The sequence below is a fragment of the Lutzomyia longipalpis genome, chromosome 1 (genome assembly GCF_024334085.1).
Source record: "Lutzomyia longipalpis isolate SR_M1_2022 chromosome 1, ASM2433408v1".
NCBI lineage: Eukaryota > Metazoa > Arthropoda > Insecta > Diptera > Psychodidae > Lutzomyia > Lutzomyia longipalpis.
Genome location: NC_074707.1, coordinates 48,334,630 through 48,350,449, shown reverse-complemented (window position 1 = coordinate 48,350,449; position 15,820 = coordinate 48,334,630). Strand labels below are relative to the sequence as shown.

The 15,820-nt window shown below is 33.6% G+C and overlaps 3 protein-coding genes across 7 annotated transcripts in view; 1 reads left to right on the top strand and 2 right to left on the bottom strand.

Moving 5' to 3' along the window:
• LOC129787983 (protein Peter pan) overlaps positions 1-15,820 on the bottom strand; it is a 1,185,971-nt gene that overhangs the window by 604,775 nt on the left and 565,376 nt on the right. The window lies entirely within an intron of this gene.
• LOC129787980 (L-dopachrome tautomerase yellow-f2-like) overlaps positions 1-15,820 on the top strand; it is a 1,067,766-nt gene that overhangs the window by 486,570 nt on the left and 565,376 nt on the right. The gene's annotated exons all lie outside the window — the stretch shown is intronic.
• Positions 1-15,820, bottom strand: part of LOC129787936 (uncharacterized) — a 64,580-nt gene that overhangs the window by 18,968 nt on the left and 29,792 nt on the right. The window contains exon 1 of one of the 5 annotated variants that reach the window (XM_055823798.1): positions 15,337-15,473. The exons of the other annotated variants lie outside the window; for them this stretch is intronic. Coding sequence (XP_055679773.1) covers positions 15,337-15,397 — 61 coding nt within the window. The 5' untranslated portion in view covers positions 15,398-15,473. Of the gene's footprint in view, positions 1-15,336; positions 15,474-15,820 lie in introns of those variants that run through there. 5 annotated transcript variants of the gene reach the window in all.

The window sequence follows — 15,820 nt, the reverse complement described above, 5'->3', positions numbered from 1 at the left end:
GTTGCTCTTTTTTTCACAATTGAGGCGCGTGTTCACAATAAACCGTGCTTGAGTACACTGCGGCAAAAATAAAATGAATCATTTGCATTTTTTTTCCTAAATAGAGATCTTGAAAAGAAACTTTTATGAAGATTTTCTATAAAATGTTTATGGCAATGCATACAACGCGTACCTACATAAAATTTATCTAATATATTGAAGGGGTTTCTTCAATTTGAGACACTATCACGATTTTATTTTAAATGTGCGACACACAAAAAATATATTTTAGAAAATCATAAATCACACGAGAAACTGAATTTTCAATAAAATAAATATTTATACTTAATTTATTTTTAGCAGTTCAATGATTTATTGAATACGAAAAAGGATACTATCTAAGGGAATCCTCAGTTTGGAATTTCACTTTGAACATTTATCAATTTTATGCAATATTCTTGTGAAAGAGTGGGGGTGGATGTATATGTGGAAATATATACTCAATTTCCGACCCTTCAGCAGCACACCATCAGTGTGAGACAAGTCTCAAGTCAATTTCCACCAGAAGGGTGACAAATAAAAAAAAATCCAATATTGCAGTGTTGCTACTTAGCACAAGAATGAACTCTTTCACGTCTTTCACGGCTTATGGTATTATGTCAATAAGAGACCACGCAGAGACTTTCCAGCACACCGTGTTCTTTCTCGCGAAAGTTCACACTTTAATATTAAATTTCAGACACAAGTCTGTATTATGAAATGAAGTCACATTGAACAAACACTTATCACAATTTTCCCTAATTGCGTCTCTTTTCCCAACACACAGACAGAGAGTTCTTTTGCCAAAAAAGCTTTTCACAACCTATAGCAATTTTCCACAGAGGTAGGTAAGGGTGTGGAAATGGATGACGGAGTAATGTGGCAAACAATTATAATCCTCGCGAAACATACGTGGAAAATACACGTTCTAGCCAATTTTGCGGGGATGGCAACACTGCTGTATGTGATACAACGTCGAGAAAATTTGCGCGAGGGCTTTTCACAGACAGGATAGAGCTATATAATTATACACCATTAATATGTAAATGATAGCAATCATCAATCGCTTATCTCGCAAAATATATGGCACAGAGTGTGGTGGTTTTGTGAAGAGCACATTTTGGCAAAACACATGAACTCGATTAACTCATATCGCGGCTCATTTTCTGCACTTTCCGCTTACACCCCTCCCAACCGACCTTTCCAGGTGATTTTCCGCCCTTTTCACGCACTCAATGGCAAAACACAGCGACGATAAAATTCTTTCCCCGTCCCGTATAGCAGAACAACACCGCACAGAAGGAAAATGCTGAGTCGGGGAGATTCAGCGAAAAAATGTGAGATGGGTACGTTTTTGAGTACTCCACGGAGATCCACTCCGAATCTTCGTTTTTTTGTCATGCCTTTCACTCTACACTTCTCCCACCTTTCGCCCTCACGCGAAAAAAAGACCTATTAATTTTAATAAGAGTTAAAATTACTATAGACAATAGATTAGAAAGCGCTGTTTGGGTGATATGGTTTTATTAAATTTATTAATGTAAAATATGGTGGGATTTTCAGCTAAGAGTCCAGCGAGATAATCTTGCAAATTTCAATGTTATGTATATATACCTTCGCTATAATAGTGTCAAGATGATTTATTTAATAGAAAGGAGTTTATTCATTTTCATTCTCTCATGACTCTTATGGCTTTTAATTTTAAAAGAAACGAAAGAAAATCTATTAAAGAGTAAAGGAATCAATTGAGAAAAGAAAAAGATTTTTTTCTATTTCCCACTGCGATTAAACTTCATAGAGCTATTGCATTATTCAGAAAATATTTTTAAAGATTTTTTCAAACTATTTTCACTTGAAGCCAATTTTAAATAATTTTGTATTCAATTTTAATTAATTAATTAAATCATAAAAATTAATTAATTAAAAATAAATTGCAATAGTCAGTTGAGTTTTTCTTACCCTCATAGTATTCTCTACAGGAATTTCTTTGCCCATTTCCACTTCACAATGCGAAGTTTTTCTACTCCTCTATCTACCTTCGAAGAAGCTCAAATAGCTCCTAAAAGACCCCATTTTCTATTCGTTTTTCAACTCTGAAAAGAATTTTCTTCTTCTTCCCAACGAAAATAAAATGTGACCGGGATAAATTCTTGTTGAAATCAATAAGAATTCCACTCAACTTTCAAGACTTATCCACAAGGTCGCAAGTGAGAAAAAAATACCAACGAAACATCCCCTTCAATTTCATCCCCAAATCGTTTTTACATGAAAATCTCTTCAGTGGCAATTTCGCGTTTACAGCAAGAAAGTGGCGGGAAAATCCACTTTTGGGGGAAAAGTGTGTGATGTACGCGGATTATTTCCCTTTTGCAAATCATTTGTGCTTCCACGCAATTGGCACAACACCATAATCTCTACCCCGGAATAAACACCCCCTTTTGCACAGAGTGTGTGTAGACCTATTAAAATAAATTCACTTAAACTCACTCCCATAATCACATGGCTTGAGGAATAATTAGCCAAAATCTCCTGATTATTGTGTGAAAATATTTTTTTTTCGTTTCAGTGAATTTCACACCGAAACAAAAATTTCCTTCTCCGGCACGTGGGGGAACTGCGAGACTTCTCGTTACGGCAATCTAGGCAATAAATGTCGAGATAAATAATAAAAGCTTCAAGCACAGTTCTTAAACACTTTTCATCTCCCTTAGAGCGCGTGCTGAATTTCTTTCAGAGGGGGTGGTGATGGTTGTGAAAAAAAAAACACCCCGTGAGAGCTTTTCGTGCTCTGCAATATGGTGGGGAGCACTGAACGAAATATCGTGCACATGCTTGCGATTTAATTTACTGACCGATGAAATTTATATTTAGAACGATAAACAAATAAAAATAAATTTTCCGCTGAATTTCTTCTTGACATGAAATATTCATAAAATAATAATACAAATTGTATTTAACAAAAGAGGAGGATTTTTCTCTAGTCTAAGAATGGATAGAGGTACAATTTTCCATCAGTCATCGTCAAATGATAATTATTCGCTACAGAGAATTGTCCTCATAATTGTATCCTTTTTGAGTAATTTTGTCCTTTTGACGATGCTTCAAGCCTGACAAATTTATGCTACAACGCTGGAAAATCCCTAAGAGATATTTACTTGTTATTAAGCTAATTTTACTTTAATTTATAGATATGAATTTCCATGAAATCTATCAAATAAAAAATTTCAGAAACTTGAAACTTGAGGTCTAATTCACATTGAAAAAATTGGAAATTCTTGAATATCTTTATATTTTAATTCCTTAAGAGTTTCCATAAATTAATAAATTTAGAAAATTAATTAAATTAAACGTAAAATTATAAATATTTTAATTTATAATGTCCTTAAAAACATTAAAAAATCTGCAGAAGAAAGTAAACTTTTCTTCACTTGAAAACATAATAAATCTTTCCAAACTGATAATTTTACAACGTTCAAGCATAAAAGTCTCACAGAAACATTAATCTACTATTTATTCATTTTTGAAGAAATGTAACAGCATAAAAGCTTCAATTCAGGGATTTTCTGGTACATCTCCGTTGACCATGAAATGCTCAACGAAGGAGAAAAAATACTTTTTTAATTAAAAAGAAAAAGACACTCAAAAGAAAAATAGAAAGCAAGAGTAAATAAATTAATTAGGATGGGTGAGAGAAAACGATTCTGAGAGAATCCATTCGCAATTTAATTGCAATTCATGAGCATTAAAATAAACACTGAGGGTGAAAACTGTATGTATCGTACAATGTGGGAAAAGTTAATTTCCAACCGCACACATACACATAATTTTTTTTGCCTACCCACGAAAATTTACATAAAAAAAACATTTTGAACTTGAGATTTTTATTTTGGTGGTGGAGAATGTTCAGCAAAAATGTAATTAAACGTTAAGTCATCAAATTACCTTATATGAGTGTTAAAATACATGGATTCTTTTTTTGTAAGATGAAGATTCAGGGCTTCTTCGTGATGTGCTTTCGTTTTTCAGCTTGAGGGGTAGCACGAAGCTCTGCTCCGGGGATTAATTAATTAAAATGTGTTTTGGGGAGAGAAATGTTCATTATTGAGGTGAAATGGGGGGTAAAAATCAAGACTTTCTCATCAAGGCAATTCATTTGCTTATGAGAATTCACCCAAGAATCCTCCCCCAAAAGGGAGTTAAGAAAGAAACCGAGACAGGGGAGAAAGTTCTCGCAAAAGGGAAAAATTGGATGGAATGGTGATGGAATTTACCTCGAATTGAGTCAAGCGATGAACAAAAGAAGTCAAAAGATTGGTCTCTATTAACCTACTTTATTCTCATGAGAACTGTCTGTGGGGACGACGTAGAGTAACGTGGGGGTAGTGGGGGTGGAATTGTCTGTTTTCCTCCAAACAAATCGTTGTCCTTTTGTAATTCAACCAAGTGTGTACTTGATAGTTTGATAAGCGTTCTCTTGAAATCAAATAGCTTCATTAGAGTATGAAGGTAAAATCATATCCAAGTACCAGTCGGATGGGTCAATACACAAACAATGATAATAATAATGGAAATCATCCAATCAATGTTGAACTACAATCTATTGATATTTGAGTTAGAACAGATTTCCCGGAAAATTCTTGCCAAGAAGCATTTGCCCATGAAGCAAATTTTACGTTTGAAGAAATTCTCATTTTTAACACAAAAACTTTTAATTTTAAATTCAGATTATTTCTTGTTGTTCACCTTTTACACCCTTTACCATAATACTACCTACATAGTTTCTTAATCCTTTCAAACTCAGCTTTAAAAAATTCCCAACGTTTGCACGATATGGCATTTAAACGATTTCCATTGTACTTTTCATTTCTCTTTGAATACCTACTTTAGGAAAAGAAAAAAAAATCACAGCTCACATACATAATGCAACGCATACATAGGTTTTTTAACCACACTATGTATTTCTCCAACAACTGAGAATATTTTATAAAGTGGAAATGTGTGACCAAACACTGCAATCGCATGCGAACGAGATTGTGTAATTTGTTGAGCAGTGTGTTGCCCTTCCTGTCGCCATAAATGAGAATGTCAACAACATAAAAATCATAATGGGATTTTCATGTGTGTGATTTCAAAAAATCCCGCACATTGAAATTGATTTTGCCGCAATAATATCATTCGCATTGTAAGATTGCAAATTTCGTTGTGAAGGGAAAATTGTAAATTTTGTCGCATGATGAAGGACTTGGGATCAAACACCGCAGAGCATTATAAATCTCTTCCTGTGTGTGTACAGACACAAAATCAATTACATTTTTATGCGCTACCCGCTTTGCACTGATACGAACTTTCCGAAGGACACAAAAACTCAAAGCTGAATTTTCCACAAAGAGATTTTCTTGTTTTTTCCTCACAGGGACACTCTCAATAAATTATCCCGAAAACACTTGAACTAGCCAATTTTTTCACAATCAAACACCGCATGGATTATTTGAAACAAACTGCCAAACGATTGGCAATCTCGCATAGATGGAGAGTTTATGGGTTTCACAAGCCCAGGGTTGAGGAAGAACTTTGACGAAGGAAGAAAAAAAAAGAAGCATGAAAAACGAAAAATTTGGGGTGAAGAAGTGTGAGTAATTCTACCCTCCTTGTCGGACATTGTGAATCGCAAGGGGGATTCCAGTGTGGTTTTCTCACTCTAAACATCCAGCAGATGTGTTAGTTGGATTTTGGGATTTATAGATGGGAACGGAGTGACGAACAGCCGGCATTCCCTATAAAACGTACTTCCCAACACGAAGAGACACACTGAGACCCTTTTTTGTTGTCCTTCTTTCAACATTATGATTTTTTCTGGGCTACCCTGTGAATATGATTGTTTGCAGTGTACAGCATATGAACATATGAACTGAATGAGGTAGTAGAAAAATGTTGTCAAATAAAATATGTAGCTATTCGTGAAAGTAAATCTTTAAATTTTATGATCAGTTATGCTACAACATTTATGGAAGATTTCATTTCCCTAAATATTTGACTGGATCAAAAGAAACTTTTTGGTTTTTTTTATAAAATTGACAATAAGTTTTTAAAAATTCTTCGGAAGTTTATTGAATTATTTCTGGAGTATAATTTCCCTCCTAACACTTTCCTAACAATGCAGATGTGACTCATTTTTTTTAATTAAATGATTGTGTAATTAAAGGAAATGAATAAAACGCAAAACTTTCTATTCAATGATAATTTTAGCGTCAAACTGTCACATTTACAATTAATTTTTATCTTAAAATTTCCCCACGATCTTGAGTACAAAAAGAATTATAATTATTCCTCTGATTGTAAAATGAATCAAAAGTTATCACAATTTTATTCAAAACCCTTTTCTTTTTTTCCTCCAGCAAGTGCCACAGAGACAGCCCAAAATTGATTTTTTGCACCTCTTTTTTACCTTTCCACCGCCAATTCTTGCACTCAACTCACTCTCTGTACAATAATGATGAAAAATTCACCAAGTCAATGCGTGATAGAAAATGGACTAGAATATTTTTTTTCGCATGTCACGCCAGCACGACAATGTGACTGTGTAGTTTTTCTGCGATGGATTTATTATGATTTCATAAGCAAATAAATGTAATTTCTCTCTTATCACGTGGTGTGTGGGTGGGGGTGGAAATGGGTGAAATAAATGGGATGTCTATCTACAATTCCATTTAGTGTTTATACACCACAAAATGCCACAGGATAGTGAAGTGCCGAGAGAGAGATACGTAACGTATAGCACAGAATACACCTTCCATGCTAGCAATTTGCAAAAGGTGAGGGAGGATGAAAAAAAATGTAGGTAACGTCCTCACCCAAGAAGTGAGATAAAAATCACATTTCTGTTGTGGTGGCTTTTGAGCGCCCAACAAAGGGGCGTTTAACTAATTAAATTCTTAATATTTGTCCAATATTTCCAGTAAATAGTTATTATATCTATATATATACCTCAAAGGAGGTAAGATAAAATTTTATTATTATTATATTTTTTAATTAGGCTGAAAGTGTAATTGGTCTGAAGTTTATATGACAATGATAAAAATCTTTATTTGTACAGAAAATTGATAGTTTAGAGAAATTAATTTAATGTGTTTAAATTTATTCTAATATTGAGATAATTTCTAATCATTTTCTGTTTTATTTTTATTTTACTTGAAAATTAAGCATAAAAATCTTTTTTTATTGCATTCAATTAAGAGCTAAATTTTATTAATTTACATAAAGCAAAAAATTCTAATTTATTCTTAAATAATTTTGAATAATATTCAAATAAATATAGATTATATAAAAATGAATATTATTTTAACCAGACTGTTTAGTAAGAAAATGAGTCAGAGCAGTGGAGGCGCCGGGTGGTTTACCCCGAAAATTTATATTTTCTTTGAACATCTAAATATAATTCAATTGAACTATTTTTAGACCATTTGAATGCCCCTAAAATGGGTGCGGTGAAAATTCAGGAAAAACCTCTTGGTGTAACAATAAAAATCACATTAATGCCCCACAAATATGTATACAAATATTATTGTGAATTTTTCTAGTCGCCTCGTTTTCATCTTTTTTTTTCTTCTTCTTCTATACCATTTAATACCCTATTTTATGGGAATTCTTTTTTATTGATTGATTCACTGCGGTCTCGGGATTTTTCTTCCGGGAACAATAATCAATTTACTGGAGTTTTTTTTTTCGGGAAGGGGGGGCAGAAGCATGACGACAAGAAGACATTCACAGGGTGAGAAAGAAAAGAATATTCGTGACTATCGTCATACAACCAAAAGATAAGATTGTTAATGCGGTGTGTCAATACAAGTTGAAAATATTCTTGTAAAGGAGAGATAAAAATATCACATTTTCTCTTGTTAATTTGCCTATACGACAAATTGATTTCAAATATTTATTGGTAAGTCCCAATGACCTCGAATGCGTAGACTTGTCGCTATGTGTGGTGGAAAATTATGCCTTCGTCGTGGTATCCGTCGTAAAAGTAAGTTGTGTTGAATTGCGATACACGCTAACATTAATAATAAATTTAATTTTTTACGATGCACACACATTGATTAAAGTGGTAAAAGTGTCAATGTTTTTCATGACCCATCAGTTTTATCATGATGGATATTCCAAGTGAAAATTGTCTCTTTGCAACTTCTTGCTCTCTCCTTCTCCTCAGCGCAAAACCCAATGAATTCGGTTTTAGGATATTATGGAGAAATGAGACGTAGTGCTGTCAACCTGAATTTAATGTTTTGTGTAGATTTCCCGCAGTGTCCCTTTCCCAAAAACGAGGAGAATTTATTGATATGAAAAGGAAATTTGTGCTGGCATGCCAAGAGGATTAAAGTGAAGTGAGAGAGAGAAAATGTTCTCTATCTCTCTGTGATGAGGAAAAGTTGCGGGATGAACTTTTGATATATGGATACGGGAAATTTTGGTGTTTGTCATTGTCCCTCTTGCAAATTGTGGATGAGCAGGGGGTATTGTGTGAAGGAATCTCGAGAATGCTCCCAAAAAGTCAACACACAAGTTTAATATGTTGGAAAATTTTCACCCTCATCCCTTGTCCATCACTTTTTGTCCCATCCTCTGTGATGTCGTTTGAAGGGAAATCAGTGGGGCAAAAAAACATTGTGATTGTCTAAAATTGAAATTTATATTGAGTCTTCCGGAGTTTTTCTTTCGATCTTGGCAATAAGATTATATTCAAATGACGGGAAAGGTTAGAAAGTTCATAGGACAAGGGTCAGGAAAGAAATTAATTTGATTGATTTCTCAATATTGGAGTTTAGAATTTATCCTTAATTTTATAGAATTGATAATAATTTTTAATTCTAAACTTGGGTACTCTTTCACAATTCCTCACGTGTTCAACCTTAAAATTGAATTCAATTCATTGCATTTCGATTAACCTTTCAATAATTGCCATTTATCCAGATCTAATGAGACATATTGTGCAATTTGCAATTTTATTTAGTCAGCTCTTTAAATATATTATGTACACAACTGAAGCTCAATTTACCTCCTGTGTACGGGATTTTATTAAAAGGTATGTCCAGTCCATGCTTGGTGTTCATGAGAAAGCTCCATATAATCCTACTTGATACCCAGACGATATTATTGAGTACACAAGACAATACACATGAATATGAATGAATGTGTTAATTAATATAAAATTTATGCATTGTATTGATATTGGATTTCTCGAGCAAGTGTCCCCGAAGCTTTGTTCCACATCACAATGCACACGATTGTAACGATGTTTATTTACTTGATTTTAATTCCAATTTATATGCAATACAATTTATTTGAAGATCATTTATTTTATCTATTTTATGCTTGCTTAAGAATTTGTGAATTTATAGAATTTTCCTTATAGAAAAATTATTTTGAAATAAAACATCCGAGTATTTGGAAAAGTTTTACTAAATTTCCTTGCGTATCGATTAATTCCAGAAGTAGGTATAAATACCTGAACTGTCAGGAAAGAGTTGAGCCAATTAGTAACTTTTCAGCGAATGAATATTGTACGTACTATACATACCTACATTGTTGCGAAAAAGCCACAAAACAACTTTTGTTTATTCTTGAACCCTTCAAAGCAAAGCTATTTGTCTGGGGAGTTTCACTTGCAGATATATAGTAACTTCCTCTGCGTGCGTGCTTTTACAAAAGCCAAAAGGAACGAAGGGGGGGGAGGTATTATGTGGCAATATTCAACCCTCATAAATTTGCTATTGAGAGTGTAAACAAGTGGTTTTGTAGAGGATAAAACAATTATCAACGGCTGATGTTATCACAAAGAACGCACAGAGGGTTGCAAAAGGGCTCGCAAAATGCCATCACTAACCCCCTGAAGGCTCTCTCTCATTCCGTCATTTCGCAATTTCTTGCTCAATTTATTTTTCACTCGGTATGAGAAGAAAATTTCTCGGCAACATTGAGAAAAATCGCGCGCCCACCATGGTCAATTGTCTCGTCTCTTTCTTCACCATCCCATCTAACATTCTTCACCCCCATGTCGTACACAGTGCTTTCACACCCTTTCCATTCCTCTGTGGCTGCTACACATACATATATTTATATACCTACAATTCGTCTATATGTGCGGTAAATAAAAATAAATGAAGCCACCCCCCAAAAAAAGTGTTGGGGAGTCAATGACAAAAAGGCAAAATAGCTCCAGGGGGTGACTTTCGGTCTTTCTTGTTTTCTTCCACCCTATGCGTGTATGTGGGGAATATTACGGTTTTGCTATTGCTAAACAAACACTGAATCCCCATAATTTAATCAAGGGACCACGACAATTCTTGTGCAACCACCCACAATTCATCGCCTCCTCATATTGCTTTGGGGTGTGTGTATATATAGAGAGAGCATGATGTGGGCTACCCCATTCCTTCACTAAACATACAATAATTATTTGTTTACGCACAAAAATGTACACACATTGGTTGAGTGACTTGTGTTTTTTGATATATAGATGGGTGTTTTCAATTAAAACCCATCAAATTGATTATTTTGTGTTCTCAATCTCCGAGGAATTTAGGTTTTTTTTCTAACTTTAGTTTGGGGGGTGAAATTCTGCAAAAATATTCTTTAATGTAGAAGTCAGAGAGAAAGGATTTTAAAAATGTTTTGAATTAATATTCTAGCTCCATCTTTGAATTAAATCTGCGAAAATATTTCAGGAAAAATATTGAAAATTCAGTAAAAGAAAATTGATTTACTCTCTTAAATTGATATGATCAGATTCAGATTTGTTTGGGGTGGCTGCGACTAAGATCGCTTCCAATCCACTGCAGCTAAAGCAAGCTTATTGTGGGTTAAATTGATATGAGCTTTATTCTTTCAAATCGAATGATTATTTCTAGCTCAAGTTCTATTTACAATTGAGTAATATTTATGACTATTTATCAGTTTCTTGATTTGACTGATTTACTGAAGTTATTTTGACTGATTTATTTAGGTTGATTTGATTGATTAATTTACATTCTTTTAATAATTATTTTTGAATTCTTACACTGATTTAAGTCAGGTAAAAAATTCCAATATCTAATACTAAAAAATTAAAAGGGAAAAGAAGAAGTTGATCATAAATTAACTTCACTTCAATGTTACTGAAGTATTCAATGAATTTTCCAACAATTAAATAATTTCAGTGTACTTTAACAGAAGTATTTTTAAGAATGAGGTATCAAACTGTCTCATTTATCGACAATTTCTCTTACGCAAATATCGCCTTCATATTGGTTTTTATTTATTTTCTTTGCAATTGATTAGACACCCGATAATCATTTGAGATGAAATGGTTCGAAAATACCCTCACAATATTCCCGGACTGAATTTTCTCATAACCACCCACGCCCATCACCCATACACGTTCATTTTCCTTTCCCGTTGTGTATGGGAAAGATGATACCGTGGCAGGAAAAAGAAGTTAATAAGAAAAGTCATATAAGAAATATGATACACCTCCAGGAGAAGAAGTATACTCATAACAGAGAAGGAAAAATTTTAATTTAATCAAATTTGCTGAATAAACACATTTTCACGTTGAAACATGCCCGTTAGGTAATTTATTGGTGACTCCTATTTATTTGCTGGATGAAAGACGCCATCATAGAAGCCCGGAGGAAGTTAATTTAGAATTTTCAACGAATGAAAACTTCTTGAGGACTATATACTTCTTCATTCTGGGAAAACTTTTTCAACCAGAGGGCACACACAACGATTGATTTTGCTGTGAGGAATCAAATAAGTCTCGATTCTCTACTACTTCTGTAGTAAGGGATGAAAGTTCTTCGGGAGAAAGAAGAAAAAAGATCATCCTTTTTTGCTCTGCCCAATGAGCTGAAAAAAACGTCTTAAAGAGCTCTTCAATGTGGATTGTATTTAATTTGATTTGAAATGTGCATAAAGTTCCATTTCTTTTAGGTTTCTCCATTGATTTCTCCAAGTCAAATTCTTCAACATCTTAACGAGGGGTTGAATTTAATTTTACTTTCATTGCCATGTTCTCACAGGGAGGCAATATGTGTGCGAAAGCTATAAGGGCAAAACAAATAAGAGAAAGTGGACAAAGGGATTGACTCTACAATTCGTATCCCCGATCAAATTGGGGATTGAAAAAACCCACAAAATCCGCTTTTGACTTTTAAATTTCAATTTCTTCCCAACTTTGACATTTGTGGGTGGATTTTCTTTTTTTACTTAAAAAGAAAACCCCCCGAAAAAGCACTCTTGTCCAATCTTTCCCCCACTCTAGCGATTGATTTTTTTTGGCAAAGAGAAAAGTTTTTCTTCGTTGGTTGATTTGTTGTTGCTATACAAGCAAAATGTGAGAAAATCATTAAATTGTTTTCCGGACGGATTTAAAATTTAATCAAGAAGAATTTAAAGGAGCAAGGGGTTAGTTATTTCTCTAATTTTTTTTTGAGGGATTACTTAATAAACTTATAATTACGACAATTTTATCAAGATTATCTTTCTCTCAATAAAATAAATATAGCTAATACACCAAAAAGCTCTAAAAGCTCGATAAAAATTACACGATATATGAAGCAATATTAATACAAACATTTTGGTGGCTAGACTTTGTAATGTTCTCATATAGCCACTGTTGGTGTGAAGTTATTGATTCAATTGACAAGCCCAGAAGTGCCAGGAGCATATATATTTTCTGTATATAACGTACAAACACTTGAATGAATGGGTTTAATCAACTAAAAAGCTTTGCACTTTCTTCCATTCAATGTTTTATTTTATATTTTTTTTTTTGCAAAATATACTCGCCCATGCCATTTTTACCAACAATCTGAGTAATTAAATGGAATTTCAATGGGAATTTTGAGGTAAATAAAATCTTCTTCAGAAGCACATCGTAAAATTGGCTACATTGTCTCTTCTTCAGTTGTGATAGAGAGCCTTCCACTCACTCAGTTCATTGAAAATGAAAAGAATATGATGGCATTGTATTTAAAATATAAAAACATCATTTACATTGTGTGTACTTTCAATTAACTTAACAATTAAAATTTCTCCACCAAGTGCATTGACGTTATGAAAATTACAAGTTCAATGAGAAATTTTTAATGATATTCATGAGAAAAGTGTTTTGTAAAAGGTATTATCCTTAGTAAGGACTTGTGAAGCTTTCTTCATTCTCATTTTTTCTTCTTTCTTATTATTTTGTCGCTATCTTTGAAAGACATGAAGAAGGTAAGAGATTAGGTTTTTGAGAAAATTTAATTTTAGAATATTAAATTTCTTACATTCTCGTGCTTTCTTTATGGTCTAAAGAACGTTATTGCAATTTGTTTAAAAGAAACATTATAGCGTAGAAATAATTATAAATTAATCTGGATAATTTTGATAATCTCTTTTAGTTTTCTTACATCCAAAAGGCGCCAAAAACTAAGAAATTTGAAATTGAAAATTAAAAAGAAAATAATTTAATAGTTTTTTTTAAACATTCCCGTACAAATATCTCAATGTAATAGAACAATAAGAAAAACTTCTTTGACAATGAAAAAAACACCTTAATGTGATTGTAAGCAAATTATTGACAGTGTTTAAAGACTTGTGTGTGCCATTGCTCATGAATATCTATGAGAAAACAGACAAAAAAGGCAGAAGTGGAGACATTTAATGCCATTAAAAAGAATGGAAGAGTGTTAGGCAATGTATTTACTTTATTATTCCCACCACGAGGTGAAGAAGAAATGTGTGTATAAGAACAATTTGTATTGTTGATGTTCACAATTTCTCCATCAATTCACTTTTCGTCGCTTCGCAAAGAATTTATTGACTTGATGGAGAGAATATTCTCTCCTTTTTTTTTCTTCTTGTTAGATTTGTGAGAAGTGCCGACATGCCACTGAATTACTCATATCACGAATATATCGGAAAAGGATTGTGTCAACAATTCCCACACGACATTCCTCACGAGGGCGGGAAACTTTATTATATCCCCCCAACTCTATCATAAATGGATTCTATAGGTGAAAAGAAAATACCTTCTCAAAACTTTCTCTATGCATGAACTTTTTATCGGAGTCTATTGAGGAAGAAATACCTCTTGTGGGATTAAATTTGAAGTTCTGACTCTATCTTCAATGGGAAAAGTTGAAGATTGGGGGGAGAGGAGGCAGCAAAATCTAACTGCTATATAAAGGTAAATTTGAAAATAAATTCATTGGGAAATCATAGAAAAATCTTGTTTGATAAATTCAATTTTAAAATGAAAAGTAAACAAATTGCATGAAGAAGCTTAATGAAAAGAAAAGTTTGAAAACTTTACGTTTTCGCAAAGTTTGAATTTTTCCAAGAATTTTCCAAAAACTTTCTCTATGAAAATTAATTTTATTTTAATATGTTTTCATTGTAGAAGTTTTTCCTGATTTTAGCTTTAATTTCAGGGTAAGAAATCGATTTTGATTAACCAGAAATCCCAGAAATTATATATTTTATGCTAAAGAAAACGAAAAGATTTCTTAATCCATCATAATAGTCATGCAAATAAAGTTTAGTCAAACTATTTTTTTTCCTTTTATAGTCATCTAAAAGCAGCTTAATGCTACATAAATATTTTCTCAAAGTCTCCCATTGTAATTTTAACTCAAAGAAGCTTCATTTTCCCTTGAGCTTTCACACAGAAGCAGCAGTGTGTGTGTTTATTCATGATTTTCCCTTTTTATTGATTTTTCCATCATGAGATAAACAATGAATAGTAAAAGAAGATCCAACAACTTTTTTTTCTGCAAACGAAAGCGAAATTCACAAAAAAGGGCTCTACACAAGGCGCGGGAGAAGTGGGAATTTTTCAATGTTGGCAGATATGTTATATTTTATTAAATGATGCATAAATCAGCAAAAAAAACTGTGATATGCGACCTTTCTCTATGTTGTGAGAAATTCTTCTTTGGAAGGCGCGCATTACATTTTTCTTCACACATAGCACGAGATAAGCAATTGTCGGACGACAAAATAGAAAAATGCTTTTCAATGTGTGCAAAGTGTTGAAGAGATGAAGCCAGAGCAAAAAAATCGTTATGTGGAGTGTGCAGAAAAGAGGAAGGAATGGCATAACAAAGAGTGCAAACGAGATTCCATCGGACACAGGAAGTTCCTATTCTTGCTTTATTTCTTCAACAAAATTTTTGATTCATTCTTCCTCAACTTGATATGGGGTAGCATACGCCCTTTTCCTGCACATGAGATTTTTTTTGGTTTGTGCATTATTATGCAAAAATAGATAATTTTCCATGTTTCGTGCATTGTTGGTCTCACCTCGTCGTCTTGGGAAGAATATCTCAAAGACACTTTCAACAAAATTATCCAAAATCTCCATGTGTGTGCGCCCTTATTTTTTCATCCCCCTTTTGCACCCCTAATTCACGACGGCTCCTTCCGGGAGATAAAGGAGATTTTTTCCTTCTCACACACTCAGTCGGGGTATCCCGCTGCCTGGGGAAGACACTTGAGCACCGAGAAAACACTTCTTCACCACTTAATCGCACTTTTTGAGTTATTCAGTGTCTCTTTGGCAATTGAGTGATGCCGATAAGGCCACATATAGAGAGACTTTCAGCTCAAAAAAAAATCCCAAACATGATGGGGGAGGATGAGATATGAGAAATGGGAGTGATGACAATTTGAGGGTTCTCAAGATGAGAGAAAATGATGGGGGATTGACTGTGGTATGGAGGGCATATCACCCACAAATCTGATGTGGAGGAGAAATGCGGCCGAAGGAGGGCAAAGCCACTGAATT